Below are 24,270 nucleotides of genomic sequence, written 5' to 3'. Positions count from 1 at the left end.
GCTTTTGCTTTTGTTGTTTAGCTGTGCCCTGTCCCCAGAGGTGGAGGCTACAGAGACAGGCAGGTTACCTTGAGCTGCTGTGAGCTCCACCCAGTTCCAGCTTCCCAGCGGCTTTGTTTACCTACTTAAGCCTCAGCAATGGCGGGCGCCCCTCCCCCAGCCTTGCTGCTGCCTTGCGGTTAGATCGCAGACTGCTGTGCTAGCAATGAGGGAGGCTCCATGGGCGTGGGACCCTCCCGGCCAGGTGTGGGATATAATCTCCTGGTGTGCCCATTTGCTTAAAGCGCAGTATTGGGGTGGGAGTTACCCGATTTTCCAGATGTTGTGTGTCTCAGTTCCCCTGGCTCAGAAAAGGGATTCCCTTCCGCCTTGCGCTTCCCAGGTGAGACAATGCCTCGCCCTGCTTCAGCTCTCGCTGGTTGGGCTGCAGCAGCTGACCAGCACCGATTGTCCGGCACTCCCTAGTGAGATGAACCCAGTACCTCAGTTGAAAATGCAGAAATCACCGGTCTTCTGTGTCTCTCACGCTGGGAGTTGGAGACTGGAGCTGTTCCTATTCGGCCATCTTGCTCCGCCCCCGTTTTTCACTATTAAGTATAATGTTAACTGTGAGCTTTTCATATATGGCCTTAATTATTTTGAGGTAGTCTCACCCTATTTGTAGTTTGTTGAGATTTTTTATTATGAAAAAGTGTTGAATTTTGTCAAATGCCTTTTCTGCATCTATAGAGAGATGAAGAAAGTGAAGAGTAAAGAGTTACTGAAATTTCTCGCTTGGAAGATTAGATAAATTGTGATGCTATTAATTAAAGGAAAGGAGAAATTTTTGAAGAAGATAATTAGATAAGTCGTAGACATAATGTGTTTTATTTCTTCAAGCAGTCTGGTTAAAATATCAAAGTAACAGTTGTTACAAATGGAAAAAATATGCAGCTGTGAGGAGACACTGGAAGCATTGAAAATACTTAGAAAAACCTTACTTAATGCTGCCCCAAGCACTTTACTCTTGTAAATTCAACTAATTCTCACGGTAACACTATGAAGTAGGTATTAGTTATTATCTTATTTTATAGATGAGAAAGCTGAGGCACAGAGAGGCCATGTCACTTGTCCAAGGTTCCACAGCTTTTAAGTTGCACAACATTGATTTGAGTCAGTGCATTCTGGACTTTGTGTTCATGTTCTCAGCTATTTATACTATTCTGCTTCAGAAATAAAGACTCCCATTTACTAAGCATTTCAACATGTTAGACATTGTATTGAACATTATTTGTATTATATCAATTATCTAATCCTCAATACAGCTCTTTTATTTCACAGAATAGGAAATTGAAGCCAAGAGAGGAAAAGTTACATGAACGATTTTACACAGCTGTTAGGTCGTTCAACTGGATTCTGAATCTATCATTCTGGCTGGGGAGCCCAAGCTTTTATCAGTTGTGTATAGCAGTGAGAGTAGATTCCCCTTGGAAAGGTAAGAGCGGAATACAGAGTCCAGAGGGAACACCAATATAAAGAAGGAGTTGCAAAGCAGCCTGAAAAGAAATGACAAAGATAGGAGGAGAACTACCCCCCGCCAAAAAAGAGAGAGACAGATATCTAGGAAGATACTTTTCAATGGGAGGAAATTAGTCCAAAATCTTGGTTTTCTTAGATTAAGGAGCAGAGTACTTTCATCTTTGAATCCTAGTTTCATACATAGTACATTTCTTAATAAACACATGTTAAAGTCATTGAGCAAAGTGTCACACATTGTAGAAAAGTTAAATATGATAAAGAATGGAAAAAGGCTACTAAATGTAGAAACTAGAGATTACTAGTGGCAGCAGGCTGAGAAAACTCAATAGCAAAATGTGGTAGAGACTTGTTGAATGTATTATACTTTCAAGGAAATTTTGAGTGAAAGGAAGAACTATTTTAGTTCTTTTTAGCTGATCTAAAGTTAAATCTAACTTCACAGAATTTACCTTAATCTGCTTTTATAAATAAGTCATTCCTGTTTTATTTTGTCCCGTATTTACGATGTATTTCCATAAAATGTAAGAATAGGTAGAAAGCGTGATATAATTTATTCAGGAGAATAATTTATTTTTAACTGAGAAAGCTTATTAAGGAATTTTATTTATAGTTTCTCCCTTATTGAGTAAAATCCTCTGTAAGAGACTTGGTAAATTTGTTTTCACTTTAAAGTCTCTTGTGCCAAAGCAGACTAGACTGGAGTGATCAAAACTCATTGCTATTTGGTGAGGGCTCTTTGATGGCTTTCTATTATGTAAAAACAACTGGTATTCTTATTTCAGTTTATCATAGAAAGCATTCTAGATGATAAGAACTAAGAACAAAATTGGCATCTTCACATAATCTCAGCAAGAGGCCAAAGATTACATCAGCAGGAAGTGTGAACTAAATTTTTATTCCAAGAGGTGGGTCTTCTATAATGGATAAGGTAGTATAAGTTTACAAAATACAAGCTCCCAATATTTCTATTTGGAATTTCAAGAAACACTCAATTAGAAAAAAAGCACTTAGGACTTCAGATTTTAAATTTTGGGGCTGGTCTGAGTGCAGTAGTTTTTACAGCGAATTGATCACTATCAGTTAACATTTCTTTGTTCCTTCTCTACTTCCACTACTTCATTTGACTAGCCTTAAAAAATGAATACATAAATAATGTTAATGGGCATGTGCATTTCTGTAGAAGAAAAATCTTGTGTAATTTAAGATAACCTAAAAATACGGAAAAGTATTAGGAGCTCCTAGAGTTTTGATTTTTTTTTAGTACACCTTGCTAACTAAATAAAACCTGAATATAATTTTATTTTACTTACTAAGTACTTAGTTCCTGCTTTAAGTTGAAGGAGTTACAAGAAATCTAACAAAGTTTTCTGAATAAAATTGCTAAAAGTATAACAACTGGCCCCAGTTTGTCTCCCATCCAAGCTACGTGTATCTGACCACCAGGTATAGATAGCTTTGTCTTATTTACAGATTCCCAATCCTGAGCTTAAGATGAAATAGTCTCTCAACGGTATATTTCTCTATTATTATTGACCTTGCTTAATCTCATCCTGCCTATGTTATTCTAGTATTATTTGTTCTGATATGACACTTGTTCTCAATATGACATATAATTTGCTTCAGTATTTTTTTTTTTGAGATGGAGTCTCGCACTGTCACCCAGGTTAAAGTGCAGTGGTGCGATCTCGGCTCACTGCAACCTCCCACCCCGGGTTCAAGTGATTCTCCTGCCTCAGCTTCCCGAGTAGCTGGGATTACAGGCGCCTACTGCCACACAAGCTAATTTTTTGTATTTTTAGTAGCGATGGGGTTTCACTATGTTGGCCAGGCTGGTCTCAAACTCCTGACCTCGTGATTCACTTGCCTGGGCTTCCCAAAGTGCTGGGATTACAGGCATGAGCCATCGTGCCTGGTCCAGATTTTAAATAAAATGCTTCAAATTTAATTACTTGGTGTTTTGCTCATCTGTGAGAAAGAATCAGTTTAAGCTCTTATTTATAAGTCTTACTTGAAAATATTTAAATATATGTTTTCACTATAAATCTGATATTCTTAGTAGTAACAAATAAGCCTAGATGTAAGTAGCATTCTTTTTGGCCCCAGGGTATAATTTCAAGGGAATAGAGCAATCTATGGCAGATAAGACTCACATTTGTTACGACATATTGTCTGATCTCCTACCATTCTTTCATACCTCATCCCTTTATTTTTTTATATACTAGATTGAACCTTGGTTCTGAAGTATTAATTGTATAATCTTAACTCTTCGTATAAATGGATAATATACACTGTATAAGGATCAAGTAGACATCAGATTTAGGCATCTGCTGACTATAGATTGCAATCTCGTTGAAAACAATGTAAAAAATGCATAGGGTTGGGGCATAATGGTCTGAAGTTTCTGGCTTTGTTTTCAAATCCTAACTCTATTATTTGATAGCTGTTTGACTTTGGACAAGCTACTTAGCCTCTCAGTCCCTCTATTTAATTTATTTTTTCACACATAAAAGGGAATGAAACATGGGTTGTTGTAAGGTTAAATGGGATAATGTATGCTAAGTGCTTAGGTCAGAACTTGGCACAGAGTGAGCATTTATTTTATCTTGTCTTTATTAGGAAGATAAAGCAAGCATGCAGACTCTTTTAAATCATATTACTTGGAATGTCTATCAGGGTAAATTGATTCTGATGGTGCTAAAATGGTGTCATTTTACATGAGTTCAGATTTTTTCTTAGCGTGAGTAATGTGCCAGGCACTGATTAGGCCTAGGGCAACTCCAAAGTTGAAAACAGCCGCAAAAACTTTGGAGACATACTTGTTCCAACTGACCTTTCCAGTGGTAACAACTAGAGCTTTCTGGTTCAACACTAAGTCCATTGATCCGGTTGCTAACTAATCAACCACATATTGTGATTATAAAATCAAAAGTGGTTGAACACATTAAAACCTATGTCTTGATACAAGTGATTAGGAAAATAAAGATATATGTTTTCATCCTTGTAAGAGAAAATTTAGTGATTTCATACTTGAGAATATTATAATAAAGTTGCTTATTGATGGGAGTATAAAAATATGAAGAAGGATATTTATCTTTCATAACATTGGAGAATACAGTAGTATATCTCTTATTGCTTTTATATATTTTAATCAGTGCCAGTCCCAGGCCAGGTTCTCTCTGTGGAGCACCAGAAATTTTATCTAGCTACCTCTTGGATGTCTCCATTTTTACTCCTCTGTATATCTCAGTTTTGTGACTGTTTCTGCATTCTTGCTGCAGCTATCTTATTTCAGGCCAGCACCATACACTTCATTTACCATAAAAGCCTTATATCTGATCCCTCAGCGTTTAATCTTGCCCCTTTTCAGCCTTCTCACACTATAGACAGAGTGATCTTGCTAAAATTGAAGTCCAATCATACCCTTCCTTGCTTTAAACCCTTCAAATTGCCCTTATTTCTTTTATGGTAGCCATATGATTTATTGTTCAAACTAAGATATTTATTAATTTATTTTTGAGCTATAATTTATATGTGGTGAAATGCAGATCTTAAATATACAATGAGATTAGTTTTGACATATGCATATAACTGTGTAACCCATATTCTTTTCAAGATACCAAATATTAATCTATCACTCCAGGAAGTTCCCTCCTGCTGCTTCCTGGTTAATCTATTTAATATCCACTCTGATTCCTCATTCCACTCCTCCCCCTACCCCAGACGACCACTCGCTGATTTCCACTACTGTAAATTTTAACTCATACTTTTGAAAGTAAAAGAGAATGCTACTGATAATTATAATGAGAAGATATATGGAAAGTGTTGCCAGGAGGAATGGTTTCCTTACCCTTTGTATTAAGTCCAAAATTTTTAATTGGCCTAAAGGCCTTATATAATCAGTCCCCTGGTTATTTCTCAGTCCAGTTTGTCTTATTACTATCTCAACATTTGTACTTCCTTTTCAACTCCAGACCTTTCTTTGCACATGTTTTCCTATGATGGGAGGATCACTCCTACATCCCTCCACCACTCTTTCCTCATGCTATATAGCCTGGCCAACTTCTTATTCACTCTTTATTTCTCTATTTACATATGATTTCTTCCTTTGGGACTTTTCTCCTAGACATGCCACAATTTGGTTTATATGTCTGTCTTCAAGAGTCCCTACTGTTTTTCAGTTTTCCTACCAATGCTCTTATTACTCTATATTGTTATTAGCTGCGATTGCTATTCTAATGTATTAAATATTTGCAAAGTGAATATACATAAAAATTAGTTATTTATATAATTTTACATTGAGTTTGTAAATATGAGTTGTACTAACTAGACTTTATACTTTTTTTTTTAAATTTATTTATTATTATTATACTTTAAGTTGTAGGGTACATGTGCATAACGTGCAGGTTTGTTACATATGTATACTTGTGCCATGTTGGTGTGCTGCACCCATCAACTCATCATTTACATCAGGTATAACTCCCAATGTAATCCCTCCCCCCTCCCCCCTCCCCATGATAGGCCCCTGTGTGTGATGTTCCCCTTCCTGAGTCCAAGTGATCTTATTGTTCAGTTCCCACCTATGAGTGAGAACATGCGGTGTTTGGTTTTCTGTTCTTGTGATAGTTTGCTAAGAATGATGGTTTCCAGCTGCATCCATGTCCCTACAAAGGACGCAAACTCATCCTTTTTGATGGCTGCATAGTATTCCATGGTGTATATGTGCCACATTTTCTTAATCCAATCTGTCACTGATGGACATTTGGGTTGATTCCAAGTCTTTGCTATTGTGAATAGTGCTGCAATAAACATATGTGTGCATGTGTCTTTATAGCAGCATAATTTATAATCCTTTGGGTTATACCCAGTAATGGGGTGGCTGGGTCATATGGTACATCTAGTTCTAGATCCTTGAGGAATCGCCATACTGTTTTCCATAATGGTTGAACTAGTTTACAATCCCACCAACAGTGTAAAAGTGTTCCTATTTCTCCACATCCTCTCCAGCACCTGTTGTTTCCTGACTTTTTAATGATCGCCATTCTAACTGGTGTGAGATGGTATCTCATTGTGGTTTTGATTTGCATTTCTCTGATGGCCAGTGATGATGAGCATTTTTTCATGTGTCTGTTGGCTGTATGAATGTCTTCTTTTGAGAAATATCTGTTCATATCCTTTGCCCACTTTTTGATGGGGTTGTTTGTTTTTTTCTTGTAAATTTGTTTGAGTTCTTTGTAGGTGCTGGATATTAGCCCTTTGTCAAATGAGTAGATTGCAAAAATTTTCTCCCATTCTGTAGGTTGCCTGTTCACTATGATGGTAGTTTCTTTTGCTGTGCAGAAGCTCTTTAATTTAATTAGATCCCATTTGTCAATTTTGGCTTTTGCTGCCGTTGCTTTTGGTGTTTTAGACATGAAGTCTTTGCCCTTGCCTATGTCCTGAATGGTACTACCTAGGTTTTCCTCTAGGATTTTTATGGTATTAGGTCTAACATTTAAGTCTCTAATACATCTTTAATTAATTTTCGTATAAGGAGTAAGGAAAGGATCCAGTTTCAGCTTTCTACTTATGGCTAGCCAATTTTCCCAGAACCATTTATTAAATAGGGAATCCTTTCCCCATTTCTTGTTTCTCTCAGGTTTGTCAAAGATCAGATGGCTGTAGATGTGTGGTATTATTTCTGAGGACTCTGTTCTGTTCCATTGGTCTATATCTCTGTTTTGGTACCAGTACCGTGCTGTTTTGGTTACTGTAGCCTTGTAGTATAGTTTGAAGTCAGGTAGCGTGATGCCTCCAGCTTTGTTCTTTTGACTTAGGATTGTCTTGGAGATGCGGGCTCTTTTTTGGTTCCATATGAACTTTAAAGCAGTTTTTTTCCAATTCTGTGAAGAAAGTCATTGGTAGCTTGATGGGGATGGCATTGAATCTATAAATTACCTTGGGCAGTATGGCCATTTTCACGATATTGATTCTTCCTATCCATGAGCATGGTATGTTCTTCCATTTGTTTGTGTCCTCTTTGATTTCACTGAGCAGTGGTTTGTAGTTCTCCTTGAAGAGGTCCTTTACATCCCTTGTAAGTTGGATTCCTAGGTATTTTATTATCTTTGAAGCAATTGTGAATGGAAGTTCATTCCTGATTTGGCTCTCTGTTTGTCTGTTACTGGTGTATAAGAATGCTTGTGATTTTTGCACATTAATTTTGTATCCTGAGACTTTGCTGAAGTTGCTTATCAGCTTAAGGAGATTTTGGGCTGAGACAATGGGGTTTTCTAAATATACAATCATGTCATCTGCAAAGAGGGACAATTTGACTTCTTCTTTTCCTAACTGAATACCCTTGATTTCTTTCTCTTGCCTAATTGCCCTAGCCAGAACTTCCAACACTATGTTGAATAGGAGTGGTGAGAGAGGGCATCCCTGTCTTGTGCCAGTTTTCAAAGGGAATTTTTCCAGTTTTTGCCCATTCAGTATGATATTGGCTGTGGGTTTGTCATAAATAGCTCTTATTATTTTGAGGTACCTTCCATCAATACCGAATTTATTGAGCGTTTTTAGCATGAAGGGCTGTTGAATTTTGTCAGAAGCCTTTTCTGCATCTATTGAGATAATCATGTGGTTCTTGTCTTTGGTTCTGTTTATATGCTGGATTATGTTTATTGATTTGCGAATGTTGAACCAGCCTTGCATCCCAGGGATGAAGCCCACTTGATCATGGTGGATAAGCTTTTTGATGTGTTGCTGAATCCGGTTTGCCAGTATTTTATTGAGGATTTTTGCATCGATGTTCATCAGGGATATTGGTCTAAAATTCTCTTTTTTTGTTGTGTCTCTGCCAGTCTTTGGTATCAGGATGATGTTGGCCTCATAAAATGAGTTAGGGAGGATTCCCTCTTTTTCTATTGATTGGAATAGTTTCAGAAGGAATGGTACCAACTCCTCCTTGTACCTCTGGTAGAATTCAGCTGTGAATCCATCTGGTCCTGGACTTTTTTTGGTTGGTAGGCTATTAATTATTGCCTCAATTTCAGAGCCTGCTATTGGTGTCTTCAGGGATTCAACTTCTTCCTGGTTTAGTCTTGGAAGAGTGTAAGTGTCCAGGAAATTATCCATTTCTTCTAGATTTTCCAGTTTATTTGCGTAGAGGTGTTTATAGTATTCTCTGATGGTAGTTTGTATTTCTGTGGGGTCGTTGGTGATATCCCCTTTATCATTTTTAATTGCGTCGATTTGATTCTTCTCTCTTTTCTTCTTTATTAGTCTTGCTAGTGGTCTGTCAATTTTTTTGATCTTTTCAAAAAACCAACTCCTGGATTCATTGATTTTTTGGAGGGTTTTTTGTGTCTCTATCTCCTTCAGTTCTGCTCTGATCTTAGTTATTTCTAGCCTTCTGCTAGCTTTCGAATGTGTTTGCTCTTGCTTCTCTAGTTCTTTTGATTGTGATGTTAGGGTGTCAATTTTAGATCTTTCCTGCTTTCTCTTGTGGGCATTTAGTGCTATAAATTTCCCTCTACACACTGCTTTAAATGTGTCCCAGAGATTCTGGTATGTTGTATCTTTGTTCTCATTGGTTTCAAAGAACATCTTTATTTCTGCCTTCATTTCGTTATGTACCCAGTAGTCATTCAGGAGCAGGTTGTTCAGTTTCCATGTAGTTGAGCGGTTTTGATTGAGTTTCTTAGTCCTGAGTTCTAGTTTGATTGCACTGTGGTCTGAGGGACAGTTTGTTATAATTTCTGTTCTTGTACCTTTGCTGAGGAGTAGTCTTCATTAAATAATCTGTTTTTAAAAATTGTGTAATTATAATTTACTTCTTCCAGACAAAGCTTCCAAGTAACTGAATGAATAATCAGTTATGATTTTTCCAAACTTTTCAAATACACCATGAATCTCATTTCTACTGGGTGATCTTATAGACTTGCAGGACATTCAAGGCTTAAATAAATAATTAATAATATGCCACTGATGCCAGAATATAAGAACTAGCTAAAGGTATATTTTCAGACACTTGAAAATGTAGGGTCCCTGATTTATTCTTGAAAATGAAAGGCCTTATTGTTTCTTGAAGCAGCTAGATAAACCACAAGAGTCCTATCTGGTTTATCACAGGATTTACTATTTTGGGAAAACAAGCAGTTTAGGGATAGTTCTGAACTAGGTTCCAGGCAGGACCCCCCTCCAAAAAAAAAAAAAACCAACAAAACAAAAACAAGATTAATTATAATTTATTCCTCTGGAACATATTTTATCATTATGTTCCATCTGTTGCACAAACGTCAGTTTTCTAATATATGGCTTGGGCAGTTAATGGAGAATATTTGCGTGAATATGATGACAGAAAGATAGTATTAACATAGACTACGTGTGAAGACTGAGAGAAATAATATGCATCAATGGTTTGGTGTCTACAAGACTGAGGAGAAATGTAAAATAGAGACTGACAAAGAACAAAGAAAGATTGCTTCAAAAGTCAAATAAAAACCAAAATTCTGTAATACAAGGCAATGATAAGAAAAAGGTGATTAATCTTTATTATTGGATTGTTGAATAAGTACATTAATAAAAGAAGTTGATCAGTATGTCCCCCTTAAATTGAAAATATCTGTTGATATGACTCTGAAGGTGTTTTTAATTTGAACGAAAGCAGCCAATATAGTAGTCCAAAGTAAGCTTTTTGTATGTGATGAAATCATCAGATACGTACATTGGATAACTTTGCAATGTTAACAGTGTTTGCTTCTATTGTGTTTGGTTAAATAGAAGTATTTGCATATATTCAAATATATATTTGTACATACATCTGTATCCACATCCATACCTACTTACAAAATACATGAAAAATCTTCAAAAGAGCAGATAAGTTATTCAGTATAATGCTTTTCATCATGTCATATCTCAGTATGTTAAAGTTTTGGCAACAGGCATTGGACACAGGACCTTTAATATTGTACTGTACTTAGTAAATACTTGTTAAATATATATGAATTTAAATTCATATAACAAGAGTTATTAGAACAAATAGCTAACTAATAAAAGAGCTAATAGTTGTTGGGGGGATTAATGTGCTTGATATTATCCTAATCATTTTGTATGGATTTTTATTTTATTTTCACTTAATCCTTATATAAATTCCTCAAATAAATCCTTGTGTGATCTAATGAGATAGACACTAATTTTTGCCCATTTCCTAGATGAGGAAACTGGAGCACATAACTAGTACTTTGCAGAAGCAGAATTTGAATGAGTTAATTACGTCATGCACTTGGTTACTTTGATATGCTGCCTAATGTGTGTGTGCTTGTGTACTTGTGAATATGCATCTATTTTCTTTTTTAAATCTAAGAATATAATTTTATTTTCAATAAAACACATACTTTAAAATGTACATATTTATTGGGTTGCACACATCTATTTTCTAATGATCTAAAGTCTCCCTAGTTTTGAAAATTAGGAATTGTATTTCGTTTACTCTCGATAGCACATAGCTGTGGGTTGGAGTCATGGTAAGTGATCATCAGTCAACTGCTGTAAAACTTGTTTCTTTCTAAAACTTGAAGCATTTTCCTACTTATCTTAAGTCTACTTATCTTGATTTAAATGATTACTTGATATTCATCTAAAAATACATTAGTATCTAGAAATGTAAGCAAATATTATGGGCAATGTTCTATTTTATGATCTATTTCCCTTGATCTAGAAAATATTACTAGTTAGTATAGGAGTGAATGAAGCAGAGATATATTTAGTCTGAAGATGGTGAGAGGTTATATGGTTATCAGGGAAAAAGAGTGGTAGTCTTCCCAAATGTCTTTTTCTTAGATAGAGCTAGGTAATTTATATTCAAATCTCTGCTTAAAAGCTAGTGTTAACTTGGGGACAAAACTTTTTTTAAGAGAGAGGATCCCTGTCACCTAGGCTGAAGTGAAGTAGTGTGTTCACCTCCAGGGCTCAAGCAATCCTTTCACCTCAGCCTCCTGAGTAGCTGGGACTACAGGTGCATGCCACCATGCCTGGCTAATTTTTGTATATTTTTTAGAAACAGGGTTTCACCATGTTGCCCAGGTTGGTCTTGAACTCCTTGGCTCAAGCAATCCGCCTGCCTTAGCCTCCCAAAGTGCTGGGATTACAGGTGTGAGCCACCATGCCTGGCTGGGGCATAACTTTGAAGACAGTTTTTAATAGAATTTTTGAAAAAAATAAAAACCCTCTGGAAATCCATATTCTTATATATACACTTTGATTTTTTAAAATGCTTCTCTTTTCTTAACCTATGAGAATAAATGTGTTTTGCTTTTTATTTGCTAAGCACACCACTTGTCTTGTTGTAAATATAGGTAATATATATAAACATATACATACACAAAATACATACATATTTTGTGTATGTATATGTTTATATATATTATCTATATTTATATATTTATTTATATATTATATATTTATATATACAAATATTATATATTTTATATTTATATATTAAATATATATTTATATAATACATGTAAGTATATAAATACATGGAATATGTGTGTGTGTATATATATGTATGTATGTATATATATAATCCTGTTGGTTTGGGATCCCCATGGATACCAAAATTCCGCAGATGCTTAAGTCCTTTATATAAAATGGGACTTTTACATATAACTATGCACATCCTCCCATATATTTTAGATAATCTCTAGATTTCTTGTACTATCTAATACAGTGTAAATGTTCTATTAATAGTTATAGTATATTGGTTTTTTATTTGTATTTTTTTCAAATATTTTTAATCCATAGTTGGTTGAATCTGCAGATGCATAATCTTCTGATTTTTTTTTTGGTAATGTCACTCTACACTACTTCCAATCTAGTCTTTTCATTGACATTAGATCAAACTAAAGTGATTGCATAGGTTTCATCACCTAAGACTTATGCACATAGAACTGAAATTTCTCAAATTTATATTTTATAGCACAGTTCTTTTTATAGCAAATGTATTTGCTTCATGGCAGTTATTTTAATATTCTAATGATATAAATTTATTTTAAATTCTCGATAGTGAAAAATAACTTGATCAGATTTAATAACCTAAGTAGTTTTAGTGTTGGAATTCACAGAGCACTTTCCCTCATTTAAGGAGGCGGGGTAGAAGAGGGATTTATTCCTAATGAAAACACTACATAAAAGTAAAATCCAAGAGAAAAATTCCACATTGGGCATAATTGTCCTGACAGTTCCTTTTTGGCCCTAAGTTTAAAAATATATTCCCCAAGGGACATGGATGAAGCTGGAAACCATCATCCTCAGAAAACTTAATACAGGAATAGAAAACCAAACACCGCATATTCTCACTCATAAGTGGGAGTAAAACACTTCTTAAAAAAATAAAAGATGATAGATAGGCTATCTCTGTAATTTGACAAATTAATATAATTCTCCCTATAAAATATGTCTTGATTTAATCACCCTGTTAATATAACTTTGTTTCCCTTGAAAATTTAAAATATCTGACAGTGTCCCTGAGAGTTTGCTGTGGTGCCCTGGAACATCTAAGTGCTGTTTGGGAATCTCAGTTATTACTCTCTTGTGTAAAGTATAAATAAATTGAATGAATGTGTATTATTAGGTAATTCTCACTTATTTGGGGGATAATATTCAAAATTAAGTAATCATCTTTTTAGAAATTCATGGCCTTTGTGAAAAATTAGATTAAATTAGACAAGTAGCCCATTTAGTTGTAGCAAAATGATTCTGAAAGTGTTATTCATATGAAATAAAATTACAGATAGTTTAAAATTGTCCTTATATGATGTTGTGTAATATTTTTAATGAGAACTTTAGTATAAATGTAATTATTATTTGATTAATATCGTTATGAGGATTCTTAAGAAATAAAATATAATACTTCACTTATATTTCTCTATAATTACATGTGTCATGGTTATCGGGAGATGAATGGGTTGAATTCTGACTTTTACTCTAACTGGTCTAAGGCTAAACTGAGCATAGGTAACCATTTCCCTTGCCAGGGATTAGTTTAGGAGTGACTTATGACTGTGGCTAATTAAATGCAATGGGAAAGTCAGGGATCAGACTTCTGGGAAAGGTTTCCTCACTGATAAAAAGACTGACAGAAAGGGAAGCTTCTTTCACTGAACACTGCTGTGTCTTCATGGGATGTGCTGAACTCTGGAAGCTCATTTTGTGATCATGAGTAGAGATAGCTGAGGAAAAAACCAACAAATTTAGTCCAGCAGGGCAGGAGGGAAGACTTCTGTGTCCATGAGGTAGAGGTTGAATTAAACAGTCTCTGAACAAGTCAACCATATCACTTCTTGCTATGAGAGTATAACTTTTCCTTATATACATTAAGCACCCTTAACTGATACAGTTACTCTTACTCCTTAATTATTGGTGCTATTCAAACTGAAGTTAAGGACTCAGGACCCTTGTGGGTTTCATGTAGGCCTTCAAATTTGTGTTTTGAAAAACACTCCCAAGTGATTCTAAAACCCCTTCATCTTCTTTCTAATCCTTTCCACCTCCATTGAGAACATCTGGAGCAAGATAGTTATGAAATTGAATGAAAGGACTTGGTGAGTGATTAATTATATGTGGGGGTCAGGGAAAAGGAGGGGTCATGGTAACTACCGTGTTTCTGATTTGGGTAACTATGTAGATGGTGCTGCCAGTTCAGGTGATAAGGACCATTACTAAAAGAACAACTTCAGTTTTGTACATTCTTCATTAGAGGTGTCTGGGAACATTTAGAAAGTGATACCAGAAAGTAGTTAGAGCCATAATCCTGGAGAAATATCTAAACTACAAGACTAAGAGATTTAGTAGGTATAGTTGAAACTATGGGTGTAGATGAGATTGCTTACAGGTATATCTTATTGAGTAGGGAAGAGAAGAAACTATGAATTTCAGAGAACACTAGTATTTCAGTGTACAGTGGAGGACAAAGTAGTTGAGAAGGAGGAAAAACAATTAGTGATATCAACAGTGACACATCTCATTTTATCTTAGATTTTTCTCAGATAAGTTCAAAGACCTTTGTTCTAAGAACAAATTCTAAGAACTTTGATCAAGATGTAAACTTTAGTGTTTTTTCTTTTTAAGTAAATTCTTAAATGCTTGTTTTCCTTTTCAGTTGATCAATTTATGGTGCTAAATGGTAACCTGATGGGATAAATAATTAATATGCCACTCTAACCCTAGCAATTGGCTGTCTTCTCTCTTATAAGATGAATTTTATTGTAATGCTTATTACTAGAGATATACTGGTATGGAGCCCAAAACCCCCCAAAATATAAATTTTCATCAGTCCTTGTTTCCAGTCATTAATATGATAATGGAAGTGCTGTTTTAGGACATACACAGAAATATGTATTATTACCTCTTTCATTTTGCTGTTCATAATTTTGTATTCTATTCCATCCATTCTTTTTGTTATTCCTATTTTTATCATTTGACATATGTTAGCCAATATACTCTTGGCATAAAAATAAAACATTTTGGAGAGTTAGTAGGGTTCTGAAACCCAAATAATTTTTCTTGGCTAAGGAATATTCTTTAAATGCAAAAGTCTATAGAAAAGGAAAAATTGATAACTTCTGGAGAGTATTGTCTTAAACCTTTCACATAATCTGTGGATGCTAACCTAGAATTTTGTGTGTGCATGTGTGTGTGTTTGTATATGTGTCATATTAAAAACACTGTGTAGTGAAAATACCAGCTTTAATACACTCTTTTGTAATAAATGTGGAAGTATAATTTTCAATTAATATTACTGCTAAGAGAATTCCTAAAAGCTATTTGCATGTGTTTTATGCCTCCCTCCAAGTCTCTCTCTCTTTTTTTACACTTCAGTTTCAATAGCACCTGTAATTAAGGAAGAAAACCAAGGCCTAGGAGCTAGGTAGGACTTCCAACTATTGATCTGTGTAAACCCAGTTTATGCTGTCAGGGGAGAAACAGTCAACTGCTGAGCTGCTTTGTCACTGACATAAGCTGAGAGAGGATTTTTTTTTTTTGTCTATACTGTTTATACACTAGTCTATAGACCTGCTGGCTGGTTGAATTTTAAAGAGTGCGGAGGTTTAAAGACTTGTCCCCTGAGGGATGCTTCTGCCAGTTGGGAAGCGAGCTGAGGCTGTTTCGCAGAAGTGTGTGCATGTGTGTTGCTTGTGGAGGAAGGGAGGGGGAGGGTGTGAAAGATTGAGCAACTAACTGGGAAGCATTCTTCTTAATTTGAGTCTTAAAATTAATGTGAAATATATTACTAATTTGTGTATTTAGAGGCAGGTATTGAATTTTGAATATTTGTTCTTTATTGTTACAGAAATTATGTGGACAATTTTATAGGAGGAGGTCCGAATAGTGTTCACATGTATAGTAAAAATAGTGAATAGTTTCACTTTATGAAGTACAAGATAAGGATTAAGCAATGGTCAAATGAAAATGAACTGGTCTCATTTGCAATGAACTGTTTTTCAGTTTACAGAATTTAACTTACTGCAAGTTTAGTGACTTTTTAAACTACATTTAACAAAATATTGTCAGTGGTGAAACAGTTAGCTTTCGCTTAATGTGGAATCTGTGCTCATACTTTTAAAAGCACGTGATTATAAGCAATCCAGGGTACCCTGCCCTAGGAATAGATGATTTTTTTTTTACAAGATGCTTTTCTTTCTGCTTATGTGCATTAAGGTACTTGAAGCTCTCTTAGGTATTGATGTTGAAGTTTTATAACATTTTATTTTTAGTTGACACTTTATTGTAGTCTACCTTTTTAAAAGAATGCAAGAAATTCCACTTTAAAACACTCAATGCTATATTTATGTATAGGAGTAAAATATTCAGATACCGATGACTTCTGTAGACCTTAGTTTTAGTGGCAAAGAAGTGGTAGCGAAACTATTGTTCAGTGAGGATGAATGCTGCCTTAAGATATTTACTCTTTTTTCTTTTCAATAGGAAACACCCTTATAAAACTCTTTGTCTTGTAAAATTGCCTGACTTTGAAGTTGTATGATGTTGTCTTCAAGTTTAAAGTTTAACTTTTGAATCAGACTTAATTTTAAGTATTTTTCAAATAAAATAGATTTTTAAGACTTTGTTTGCCAAGTAACTGATAATTATTTGTATTTTATTGTAGTTGTTAATGTGTATGGTTTCTAAAAGATTTTTAAATTATTTTTAATGACTTAAGTAACTGAAGGTTTCAAAATCATTCAGATTATTTTCTGTGTTTTATTAAAGCATTGATTTTCATATTAGGCAATTCTTAAATGAAAGTGCACAGAATAGAAGCTATGTTTTTGAAAGCTTGTTTTTAGATACACATTTCTTTAAGAGTGTTAAGATAAAACAATACCAAGAATTGAATCATGTAAATGTTTCTTTGGCTATAGAAAGTCTCTCTCTCTCTCTCTTTTTTTTTTTTAACTGTTTGACTATGGGACATGTAGAGTTGTTATACCTCTCAGTAATTCATTCTGCTGCCAACTTCATTCCCTTTTCTCTGCCTGCATTTTAATTGAAACAACATTTATATTTTTGAGCCAGGATCTGTCAGAAGTCCCTATGGCTAGACTGTGGTACAAGTAGCAGCAGACGTAGCTTACCCATATGGTGCGGTGCTTCTTGTAAAATCCATATGGCCTTGTTGAAGGGAATCCCAGCGGGGATGTGAAGGGTGTTAATACCCTTCAGGCCAGGCCTTTCCCCCCTGGGGTTTCTGTGGCATTGTCAGTGCAATCTGCCAAAGCACAAACTTAATTCCTTTTTAATAATCAATTATTTTAGTCTAGGAACCTGTGCTATTTTTCTTAAGGACAAAGAAAGCAACTTTTTTCCTAGAAAATGTCTCTTAAATTTTAACTGCATCTTAAAAAATATTCTAAAACATTTCTCTTTTTTGAAATTTCCATTTGTAGGAAATACTACAGAGTGTGCCAAAGTTCTGTTTTCCCTTTGACGTTGAAAGGTACAGTATAAGTATCATTTAAAATAAATGTAGCTTATTTTAGTACATACTTAAAAATGATTACATATGCTTTTTTATAAAATAAAATGTCGCGTCTCTTTACTGCTTCTCACAAAAAGGCTACTAGAGATTGAAAAGAGGTTGAAAATTAATATTTGGAAGACGAAGCCTTTTAAATCACATCTTTTATTTTCTCTACTATGACCAGTTAAGACAAGCCTGAAAACACTATTGCCAATAGGTTCTATTTTTTCCCTTTATTCTCTCTTTTTCAGGTAGAAATTGTGAGCACTAGTGGAAAAAAAATATTAATATGACCTTGATCAGAGTCTTAGAGTTATGTCTTGATATATATGTTTCCTGGTTCCTATCTCACTTCATCCTCATTGAAAAGACCATCTGTGTCATGCTGTAAAACTCATGGCTACTTGTCTCTCAATAATAGCTTTATAGAAGTAGTGTAATATTATGGAAAGCTATAGGGAAACTTATAGTTTTGCAAATCTTATTTTTATATTTAACTGAACAAATATTGAATGATGAAATTGCATACAGTTGAAATTTCATGGAACATACAGCCCTGTGAGCATAACAACAGATCATTTATTGTTTTTCATGTGATTTTTTAAATACTCTTATTATCAGTTTTCTTAAGAGGGTGATATGAAGAGTTTTTGAAAGAATATTTATTTTAAGAAAATACTTTGCTATAGTAAATATTAGTGAGACTTTATGATTTTACTGTATTAAAGATAAAGCCTTCTGAATGATGGACTAATCAGTACTAATAAGCACTGTTGATGAATGATACTCCTTGTTTTACCTTATCTGAGGAATCATTGCCCTACCCCCAACAAAAAAAGTTACAAGTTTCATATTAATAGTAAGGAAGATTTAGGATCCAGCTACGAAAAGCATATTATGAACCTTGGACACTAGAGGTCACATTTGTGACTGGAGGGTTTTTTGTTTTTTGTTTATTTTTTTTTGAGTTTATTAAAGTGTAAGAAAAACCTGTCTCCTTAAAAGTGTATTTGTTAAATGTTCAGCATTTGAAATGCAACATTTCCTGACAAAACTGTTTGTAGCATTGATACTGGCAGTAATTTATTTCCTTCTGTACAATCGCTGTGGCTATTTCAAAACCAAAGTGTAGGTGTCATGGATATTTTATTTTGGGACAAGGAAGCGCAAGTTCAGTTATGGTTATCTAATGGCAAGATTATAGCCAGTAATAGGAAATATATTCATATATTTTAAGTAGAAATGAAGATTCAATGTAACGTTTTATATTGCCCCTTATACCAAAGTGTGACACATATTATGGTAGTATGATACTTCAAAGTTGACTAAAATTCTTTACAGCTTAGCTGGTAAGCCTTTTTTATTTGGTAGAAATTATATTCTTATTTTATACTTGGAAATTTATTTCTCAGTGTATTGATAGCTATACAAGAGAATTCTAGGAAAAAATATACCAAGGGTATTTTTGTAGGATACTTTATTGGGTGAGAATGTCAACAGGAGAAGCAATTAAATAGAGTTGGTGGTGGCTACCATTAGATTCTAAAGCGACATGATTTGCTATCTAAGCAATTTTAGAATAATTAGGAAAAGTGGCTAGAGTTGAAGAAAAGGACTTAGTCATCACTTCTAGCTTCTACAGTTTCAGTAATAATATTTTGATAATTTATGAAATATGAGCAGTTTTAGTCTCATGAACATTTATGGTAGACTACCTTATGATTTGCTAGTGAGAGATTAATATATGCAGAACTGTTCAGTCTATGAGGTATTACAACTTATTTTGGTGTTTATATATTTCACACTTGCTTTAGTTTCAGAACATAGTTCTGGCTTCAAGAACCAGCTGATTAGAAAGATGAAACCAATGTCACATATGAATATACTCTTGCTTTTTTCTTGAAGAAAATTGTCAAACAAGATACAATATTTCATAATGTTACTATATTTTAGGGTGTCTCAGAATCAAGTTGGACAGCACTTTACCTTTGTACTGACAGACATTGAAAGTAAACAGAGATTTGGATTCTGCAGACTCACGTCAGGAGGCACAATTTGTTTATGCATCCTTAGGTGAGTATTTGTAGTAAAAAAAAAATTGGATGCAAAATAGGTAACTGTATCTCTCTTTTGTACTTTTTTGTGCTTGGGATGAAGAAAAACTTGTTTTCTTTAAAAGCAAGTTGAAAAATAATTTTTCCTGACTTTCTGTATACAGAATCAGTTAAGTTTAAAGATTTACCATTATCATAGTGTAACTTTCCTTGAAAGAATCGATTTTTTAAAGATTAATTTTTTGTAGAATTATTTTTGAAAACTAAATATAAAGAGATGGATTCAAATAATATAGGAGTTTCACCTATTAAATGAAATACAAAAAGATAAGTTAATGTATGCCCTTTTCTGTCACTGAACCTGAACTTGGATTTTTAAAAGTGAACTGCGGCTTTAAGACAGAGGTTGCAAACTGATGAACCTGGTAGAAGCGTTTAGAGGTTTTCATTTGGCTACTGGGTGTTTTAAAAATTTTAAAGGACATTAACCTTACGAATTTTAGGAAGTTTTGTATATCGTTCATATTTCACATTCCTTTTGAAAAGTGAGGATATCTACTAATTCTGCCATGGCGACAATAAACTGGAACTGAATAGCAGATTTTTAGTTGTGTCATGGGCTTGCTAGTTTCCACAGGTCCTATCTGTCCTGTCTAATTGCCTACATTATCTGCCTTCATTCAGTAGGTAGTTGAGAGTATGTGTCCTGCCTGTGGACTTGGGATCTGAGTTGCTGACTGTTAGGAAGAAAGGGATCTAAAGGTCAGCATCCTTGCAATATGTCCTGATGAATCAGAAATCCAGATGTAGTCTATAAAAATAGGACATTATACTATTATTATAATATGGATATTGGTCAAGCTAGATTTCTTAGAAATGCTCATAGGAAAAGAAATAACAATTTATGAAATAATATATTACTAAGAAAACTTTGTTATAAAATCAGTCTTTCTGTTCATTTGCTATTAATATTTAGCTACATTTGTATCATTCATTGAGTGTTTGTTAATTTACTTAGAACATTGGTTAGAGCTGGAGAGTTTTTTTCAAGCTTTATTCAAAAGTAAGTGCTTAACTGCTTTATACGTAATAGAATTGTGAATGTGCCCCCGTTCTCTCTTTAGCACAACTTTTTCATCTGGATAACAATTGTGCTTAAAACTTACGCTTTATCCAAAAGAATGTCATGCTTAAAACTGTAGGTTAATTTTTTGAACTTGGAGCAGGTTGGCTGGGGAGTGGGGGTGGAGATGACAGTATGCGCAATGGTGGGGAGAGTTCCTTTCATCATTGTTTCACACTGAAAGTTCAAAAGCTACAGTTTAAACAGGAGTATATCTTTATGCATTGTGCCCAAGATGGATTTGCCCTGATGGAAAGACCAAAGCTGTATATGCTTTCTTCTTTTTCTCAATGAATTTTTGAAACTTTTCATTAAAAAATTCAGATTTACAGAAAAGTTTTCATGGCACAATGAACTTTTATATAAACATTACCTAGATTCATCAGTTGTTAGCATGCATTTCTCTTCCTCTCTCCTCCTCTCCCCTACTCTCCCTTTCTCTCTCAGTACACACACACACATACACACAGACACACACACACACTTCACCTCACCTTTATTGTTTTTGTCTACCCATTTGAGAGTAAACATCATTTTCAGGTAAGATTTGAGTCTGTATTTTATAGCTTACCTCACTGCCTCTAAACTGACCTCCTGATATTTATAATTTAAGAGTCTCAGCCTTTTGTTTTGAACTCTTGAATACATTGAATTTATTAATCATTTACAAATAATTATTGAATGTTTAGAACAGTTTCTGTAAATGTGCTTGTGGAATAAATATTCTTAGGAATTTCTGTTTAAATTGAGGAAAGCAATCATTATTTGAAAATATTTATATAAAACATGAACTATATTTGTTAATCGACAGAAAGAATAGTATAAGGTCCATATTGGCAACCCAATTGTCATTAATTTGTAGGAAACAAACTCTAAAGCAAGTACAATAATCAAATTATTTTTATCTGTGGTTCTAAACTTGTATATGTAAAAGAACCCTGAATGTTGTGGTATATTCTTTAAAGTAGGAAGAGTTTTTAACCTGCAGAAAATATGATTATATTATATAAACATAATGAAAACCAAAAGTAAAGTCATGTATACAATAAACAGAACATTTCACAGTATTATTGAATATTTTATCTTTTATTTAAAATCATTTTTCCTTTTATATTTATTTTTGTCATTTGACAGTGCTTTTGGTAGATAAGAAATAGGAGGTATCAAAACTTTATGAAAAAATCATAGAGGAAAGTCTTAAATTTAGAAAATTCTATTCTCCAGCTTGTTTTTCCTAGTAAATTAGAAAAAATATTGACATTTTAAGATTTTAATGGCATATCTTAATATTTTTTCCTGAAAGACAGTATGTGAAGGGATTCTTTGAGAACAGCTGATTTAGAGAATAACCAGTAAGTTAGATAACTATTTAATTTTAATAGTGAGTGGAGGATTCAAATATAATGGAATTCAGCATTTTATTCAGGAAATTGGAAAATTATAGATAGTTAAATGTCTATTTGTAAGCTATAATCAGTGTATCCCCTGGAAAGGAATTTTGATAGATTTCTATAAGTGCTACAGTAAGAGGAGTTATGGTGCTTTTGGTCCAAGTTTATCCACCTGGTTTGATGGTCCGTCACCACTTTTAGCTTTATAATTGTTGAAAGGATGGATAAAACTCTAAATGTCAACTAGAAGGAAAAAATTACTGTGGCAGCGAGAGTCTACATGGAATCCCTAAAAGATTTGTGTATTTGAGCACATAATGATGAAAATGCTTGTATGGTGACAAGCATAGTAAAATTTAAAATGCAAATAATAAACTGGTGGAAATATATTTACAACCACTGTAAGAAAGAGTTAATAGCCAAAATACATAATAAGCACCTACAACTTAATAAGAAAAATAATCTGATAGAAAAATAAGTAAAGCATCTGATAACTTACAGAGGAAATGTAAATAATATATATGCAGCTATGAATGGTGCTCAGCATTGCTGAGGGTAAAAGAAATGAGCCCATTAAGGTTAGCAGAATTGAAAAAATTTTTAAATAAGCATGAGGGAGAACACACTTCATATGCTGTTTATAGGACTATAAAATGGTATAAGCTTTTGAAGGAAAATTTAATAGTATCTATTAGAATTATAAAATCTCATATTTCTTCAGTCAGTAACTTCAGTTCTAGGAATTTAAATCCAGGATTATTTCTAAGAGTGAGGAGAAAAGTGTGAACAAAGGTATTTATTATAGCATGGTTTATAGTAGGAAAAAATGCCAATTAGCTAGATTTTGTCATTCCACAATGTATATGTACTTGAAAACAACGTTTTCAAACAATGAGAGTAACATTCTGGTGGGAGAGAAGGGAAGGGGTTGTGGGACAGAGAGGAGGTTATACTTGAAAAGAATGTTTTCAAGTATACACAATAAGTACATAGAATTTTACCTGTCAATTTAAAGAAATAATAACAAATAAATGTAAAAGTGTTGACAACATGAATGCCCCTCAGTAGGAATTGATTAGGTATATTATGGTACATTTGTAACCTCCTCTCTGTCCCCCAACCCCTTCCCTTCTCTCCCACCAGAATGTTACCCTCCTGAGGGCAGGGATTTTTGTCTTTTGTTTACTCATATATTCCCAGTGTCTACAATAGTGCCTGGCACATAATTCTTAAAAGACTTAATAGATAATTATTGAAAAAATAAATGAATAGTGCAACATTATTTTACTATTAAGAAAAACATACACACATATATACCCTCACTTAGAGAAATATTTATGATCTGTTGTAACATGGTGAAAAATGTCAAAATAATATTTGTGGTATGTTCTTATATTTGTAGAGAACAAGTTATATGTGTATATAAATGTATATGTATTTTAAAAATAGCTAACACATAAATATTTGTATATTAATATATGATTGTATGTACTTATAAAAACATCTAAAGGGATATATCCTGAACTTTTTTTACTTTATTCACTTCAGCATTTATCTACTTTTTATATTAAGCAAAAATCATTTCAATTTTTTCCTGCTCTAAAACTTTGAGATGTTATTATATAGATAATAAACTGTAAATATGGAACTATAGGTATTATATGAAAAATTAGTAGGAATTTAGCTAGATCATTTTTTGCCAGGTAAAATATGTGTGTGTTTGTAGGATAGGAAATTATCTTACTAGTGTGTTTTAGTATATAGGCACTCCATACCAGTCAGGTGATCATGGTGATATAGCAGAATTAAGAATGGAAATGGGGGCTTGGCGCAGGGGCCCACACCTATAATCCCAGTGCTTTGGGAGGCCGAGGCGGGCAGATTATGAGGTCAAGAAACCCTGCCTCTACTAAAAATACAAAAATTAGCTGCGTCTGGTGGTGCATGCCTGTAATCCCAGCTACTTGGGAGGCTGAGGCAGGAGAATCACTTGAACCCAGAAGGCGGACATTGCAGTGGGCTGAGATCGTGCCACTGTATTCCAGCCTGGCGACAGAGACTCTGTCTCAAAAATAAATAAATAAATAAATAAATAAATGAAATAAGAAGAATGGGAATGGCACAGTTTCATTCAGTGTTCTTGAAAATTGGGATTTAAACAGAAAAAAATATTGCTAATGGGATGGC

General features: G+C 34.0%; 2 protein-coding genes across 26 annotated transcripts in view; one reads left to right on the top strand and one right to left on the bottom strand.

Moving 5' to 3' along the window:
• Positions 1–24,270, bottom strand: part of CRB1 (crumbs cell polarity complex component 1) — a 500,591-nt gene that overhangs the window by 19,487 nt on the left and 456,834 nt on the right. The window lies entirely within an intron of this gene.
• DENND1B (DENN domain containing 1B) overlaps positions 1–24,270 on the top strand; it is a 279,648-nt gene that overhangs the window by 90,427 nt on the left and 164,951 nt on the right. For all 25 annotated transcript variants that reach the window (XR_012430982.1, XR_012430989.1, XR_012430990.1 and 22 more), the window contains 2 exons: positions 17,442–17,491; positions 19,469–19,588. Coding sequence is in view for 13 of the 25 variants with exons in the window: in XM_065539215.2 (XP_065395287.1) it covers positions 17,442–17,491; positions 19,469–19,588 (170 nt within the window). In the remaining 12 variants the exon portion in view is untranslated. The remainder of the gene's footprint in view (positions 1–17,441; positions 17,492–19,468; positions 19,589–24,270) is intronic.

The sequence above is a fragment of the Macaca fascicularis genome, chromosome 1 (assembly GCF_037993035.2).
Source record: "Macaca fascicularis isolate 582-1 chromosome 1, T2T-MFA8v1.1".
NCBI classification, from domain to species: domain Eukaryota; kingdom Metazoa; phylum Chordata; class Mammalia; order Primates; family Cercopithecidae; genus Macaca; species Macaca fascicularis.
Note: the sequence above shows the minus strand (reverse complement) of the source record. Positions and strands in the feature narration are given on the sequence as shown.